The following is a 5,000-nucleotide window of genomic DNA, read 5'->3' as shown; positions in this document are numbered from 1 at the left end:
TCAAGATATCAGGCACCCCTCCGAGATTGAAACCACGTGGTTGAGCTGCAAGTGGTTTTTTCAGCTTCCTTTCCTTCGTGCCTGACATATAATTATAATACTGGTTTAAGCAAAGACTGGTGTTACTAAAACAAAAACACAAAAAGGGGAAACCTCTTCCACAAAACGAAGACCTAGTGGATTAAAAAGGTGACCCAGTGAAAGGATTAAACCAATACTGCAAATTAACAGGCAATTAAGATAAGTGCTATGTAATGTTTATTTGACTGACTCGCACTACAAGGCTTACCTTAGAATAACAAGCTGTGGTATTCGACAAAAAAGTTTAAATCTGGCCTTCAGTAATCAAAAATCGTTTAGGATAAAGAAGATCCTTTGCCTAATTTAATGTGGGCCTCTATGACCATCTATTATATTCGTAAAAATCTCCATAAAGGAAACAAACTTGTAATTGAAATACGGAAAACTGGCAGCTTTTCTTGGATCGTGAATCAAATTTCCTTTTCCATCAAGGTTGGTGGCATTAGTTGGCCCAGGCTTTTGGGACCAGAGGCCGTTGTCATCCAAGCGATACCAATGAAAATCGTGACCTAAGCAGCAAAAGGAAAATAGGTTTGAGAATAGCAATTGAAATACAAAACTATGGGCTAGTTTTGTTTTACAAAAAGCACTCACGGTTCCTTAATTGAATGTGAGAATAATTTCAGTGGTCTACTGCCACGAATTTTTGGTGGGGGTAAAAATGAACCATAATATTATAATTAGCTGTTCAGATCGGCCAGTTTTTCCAAGTTATGTGGGTGCAGCTCAGGCCGGCAAGAATCGTAAATTTAATGTCTTTTACCTTTCTCAAATTTGCATCGGATTTCTTGGTTTTAATTACGCAAAACAATTTTGTGCATCAGTAAAGCTGTATCCAAGACTCATCTAGAGACATTTTTGACTCGAAGCGATGAAATCAATGATCGCGGTAGTGCCCCGCCGTTGTTTTCTCACACAATGTATGACCAATCACCCAAAAGGAAACTAAATCTCCAGCTCTCATGATATTCTTTACTATTGTATTGATTGCTTTAAAAGAAACAAGTCTTCTCTAACCAGTGTCAACAAAGAGTGCCACTAGGCAGTTAGGTTGTTTTGGTGCTGCGGGGACCGGATCGTCTGGTCCAACGTTCAATTTCAGTAAACCATCGCTTTCGGAAGCTCGAAGAAGCTCCTCTGGAGTGAAATTTCGAAAAGGATGACCACTTGCAGTACCAGGCTGTGCAAAGCTGTTGGTAATTTTGTCGTTTGCATAGTTGTAACAGTTGTTGTTTATTCGGACCAAAGAGTAGTCGTTCCAACGACGCAGGTTAAGTTTTGGAGCATAACCTGCGACTGGAGCCTGCAACCCTTCTTGGAGCAAAGCTTCTTTGGCCTGTCGAGGCACATCTACCAATCGAATCCCTTGCTCAATCTTCGGGACCAAGTCATCGGGTATCAGCCCTTTTGGCATGGTTTTAAGCAGTAGATTTTGTAGCTCCATCGTTTCCTTGCCTACGATCAATTCTGCTTCCTTGGCATTCGACTCATGCACTAGGAAGCCTTTGTACCCAAGAGTGGCGGGCATGTGCTCATGCCGGTAGGACATGCCAAGATCTCTGGCCTCCTGCAGATACTTTTTTATCATCTGAAAGCTCTCATGACCAGAGTCAACCGTCCAAACAGGATCAGGAACACCACTGTATATCGCCAAAGTCACTTTGTACTTTCCTGCATTTTAAAGAACACGTTTCCGTCGGTTATCAAAAGCTCATAATAAACCAACTTCGTCAAACAATATGGTAATTCATGGAAGAAGATTCTGAGTTTTTCTCAATTGCACGGAATTCGAAAATGTCATACATTGCTGCAACGCAGATCAGAACGAAAATTTAATTAAAGTGCTCAATTATTGGGTAGGGTCGTACCTCTTGTTAAACACAATATTTCACTGGCTATAATGTTCTACTTCCTATTGTTTTCTGTGCTAAATCCATTGTTACCTTTGTTCGTTGTATTGTTTGTTTGGCCAGTCCTGAAGCCCGTTCAATGAGTAAAGACACGACCCCAATTCATAGGACATTTGCATGATGACGCCATTTGACTACAAGTACCTAAATCCTTTACGGTTTGTTTGTCTCATGCTAATTATAGCTATTTTTATTTTTCCCCACTGGGAATACAAAAAAAAAATTATATGAAAAGAAAAGCGAACTGAATTCTGGTAGTGTTAGTCAAATGACGCAATCATGAAAGTTGCCTACTGTGTGTGGTATCGTTTTCAAAAATAAATTTTATTGCCCAGAGGAAATAGATGGGTTTATGCTGAATGTGGCATGCTTAGTTAGTCATGTCTTGGGCATTCCTGTCATCCGAGAATTTCCTAGATCTTTGACCATGTGCGGAAGCTAGGCGAAGGCTGATTCAAGAGAGTCAAATGAATTTTCTTCTCTACCCCCCCCCCCCCCCCCCCCCTCAACCTCCCTCGCCCTATTTTTATTTCTTGTGGATAGCTGGTATGCCCTCACCTTCTCTGGGATCAGGTCGTTTATATTTGGGTATTTCCTATTTCAATAAACGACCTAGCCCATCAGGGCTTGGCCAAATATCCCAAACAGATGGAGTATTATCTGTATCCCAGCAAACGGAGCTTTCCTAAAGCAATGCCTTGCCAAGCATGATTATCAGTCAGACTGTATGGAGCATGGAACATAAAGGATTATCGCGGAACTTGCAATAAAGTGGTCTTCAGTTGTAACGCGGGATCACGTTTTTTCGCCACACAGCTCAGTCAAGAAACTGGTCAGGCAATCGATTATCAAACTCCCTTAATTAATTTATGTCAGAAGTTCATGACATTGAAGCGTTTAACTCTGCTTTAGAGCTGGGGTTTTTTTGTTAGAAAATATCCATATTTGAACGTAAGATAGTCACGCGTTTTCCCGCGCGCGCAGCTGCTGCGTTCTTATTTGTGTCATTGTTTGAGTATCCTAAAATCTCCAGCAGAACGGAAAAACAACTGACAACAATTGCTAAGAATCCCAACTGGGGTGGGGTTAGGCCAGAATAAGACGTCTGTCTTTATACATGTACACGAATGGACTTCAAAATCGAAAAGAACTTAGTAAGCTAAGCTAACCTCCCGGCTATAGCAATTTTACAATAAGAAAGTTTCGAGTTTCTGAACATAAATAGCGCAGAGATTATCTCTTACATTGGGTTCAAAAATTCATAGATAACTTAACAATTACACAATGTCCAATATAAATCAGTGCCGATTTCTTAAATGCCGGTAATTCATTTGAAAACGATTAGCTTCTGTCAAATGAGCAAACATTCTGTAAGAAAGTTTCTCCGGTGTCTTTTAAAGCTTATGTTAATAGAAGAAGACCTATAAATCCTTCGCGACATGATAGTACCCAGCTCTTACATCGAGTTCAACGGATCACTGAAAATACATGCACTTCCAATACTCAGTGCTGATTTAAAACTAGTGATGACCTTATGACAAAGACCCAAAATCTATACAGAAAGATCCTGCTTTATAGAACAATAAAAGTGTCTTTTTAAAGCATAGTTAATCGAAGGACTGGTTATGAAACCTTAGAACTTTCAAAAGCGAGAACAATGTTGTTGCAATCGATGTTGAATTCACCGTGACCCTGCACAATCTTTTGTTTTCGCTTCGCACGGGTTCGCAAATTAGTTGCGCATAATTTAATCGAAGGATTCGATTGGTTATCTTCTCGAAAAAATGTGTGTTTTGTGCATGCAGGGTCAAGGCCAAAAATACGGACAAAAACATGAAACAAAGGAACTTGTCCAGTTTCATAACCATCTCCATGCATTAACTATGTTTAAAGTTAACGAAAAAGACTGACAATGAAGAAGACCTATTTCTCGGCTATATACTATCGACCATACCTTCTTCAGCCGGTTTGAAGCAGACTGCCACAGCGAACAACGCTGCTACAACGTATAACAACATCTTCATCTTTGCACCGGTGGCTCAGTTGTTTGATCACCGGGCTGTCACGCGGGAGGTCGTGAGTTCATCTCCGGCCGGACCAACACTAAGGGTCTTTAAATAACCGAGGCGAAAGTGCTGCCTTTAATTGTAATTACATCTGCAAATGGTTAGCCTCTCTAGTCTTCTCGGATAGGGACGAAGGTCCCGTCTCACAACCCTTCAATGTTCTAATCCTGTGGGACGTAAAAGAACCCGCTCACTTGTCGCAAAGAGGTGTATCATGGTTGGAAGGGTAAAATGGTGGTTAACCCCGTAAGGGACCTATGTCCTATTGTTGATTCCACCACTTGTGTATGTATTCATACTTAATCATTAAACAAAAATAAATAAATAAATAAATAAATAAATATGAACTGCGAATAAAGGCTTTTTCATTCAATTATATAGCTAATTATGACATAATATTTTTAGTTACTAGCCAGCTGCCTCTTCTGTGTTTTTGCAGGTTGAGGAGTTGTTTCGAGAAGGAAGATTGAAAAATAACCTTTTTAATGTAAATCGTGATATCGTGTCAATCGATAAACTAAATTTGCTGCCGGGTTTCCCAGTGAAATGGAACAGCACTCTTCCGATCTTGAACACAAATGTATCATAATTTATTGATAACCGGAAATAAATTTCACTTAATCGACAACTCTTGTTTGAGCTTTGCCCTATGTCCAGTGATTTTCACGTGCAACCTCATATGAGCTGAACTTATGATCTCTCCATTGTTTAATGTCCAAAAGCTTGCATTACCATGTGCTTCACCTCTCTGGTCTTTTTTCTCACGGCCGAGCACAATTTGTCTTGAAGTTTTCTTTTCGAATTCCCTCCCTTCCTCCCCCCCCCCCCGTTAAATTTGAAGTATTTTTTTCATGTTTTTTTATTTTATACTGTACAAGTGTTAAGCTGTTCTTCACTGCACTAACTGTATTCTAAAACCGATTTATTATTTATATGAATGTGT

The 5,000-nt window shown here is 39.9% G+C and overlaps 1 protein-coding gene across 3 annotated transcripts in view; it reads right to left on the bottom strand.

Moving 5' to 3' along the window:
* Window positions 1-235: 235 nt before the first annotated feature.
* The window catches only part of LOC138056399 (uncharacterized), a 5,463-nt gene continuing 698 nt past the window's right edge, over window positions 236-5,000 (bottom strand). The window contains exons 1-3 of one of the 3 annotated variants that reach the window (XM_068902183.1): window positions 3,946-4,140; window positions 1,099-1,752; window positions 236-590 (exon numbers count right to left, since the gene is read on the bottom strand). In XM_068902183.1, coding sequence (XP_068758284.1) covers window positions 385-590; window positions 1,099-1,752; window positions 3,946-4,015 — 930 coding nt within the window. In that variant the 5' untranslated portion in view covers window positions 4,016-4,140 and the 3' untranslated portion in view covers window positions 236-384. Of the gene's footprint in view, window positions 591-1,098; window positions 1,753-2,024; window positions 2,136-3,945; window positions 4,141-5,000 lie in introns of those variants that run through there. The other 2 variants (XM_068902185.1, XM_068902184.1) reach the window with 2 other exon arrangements.

This window comes from Montipora capricornis, chromosome 7, assembly GCF_036669925.1.
Source record: "Montipora capricornis isolate CH-2021 chromosome 7, ASM3666992v2, whole genome shotgun sequence".
Classification (NCBI taxonomy): Eukaryota; Metazoa; Cnidaria; class Anthozoa; order Scleractinia; family Acroporidae; genus Montipora; species Montipora capricornis.
This window is presented reverse-complemented; position numbering and strand designations above follow the sequence as displayed.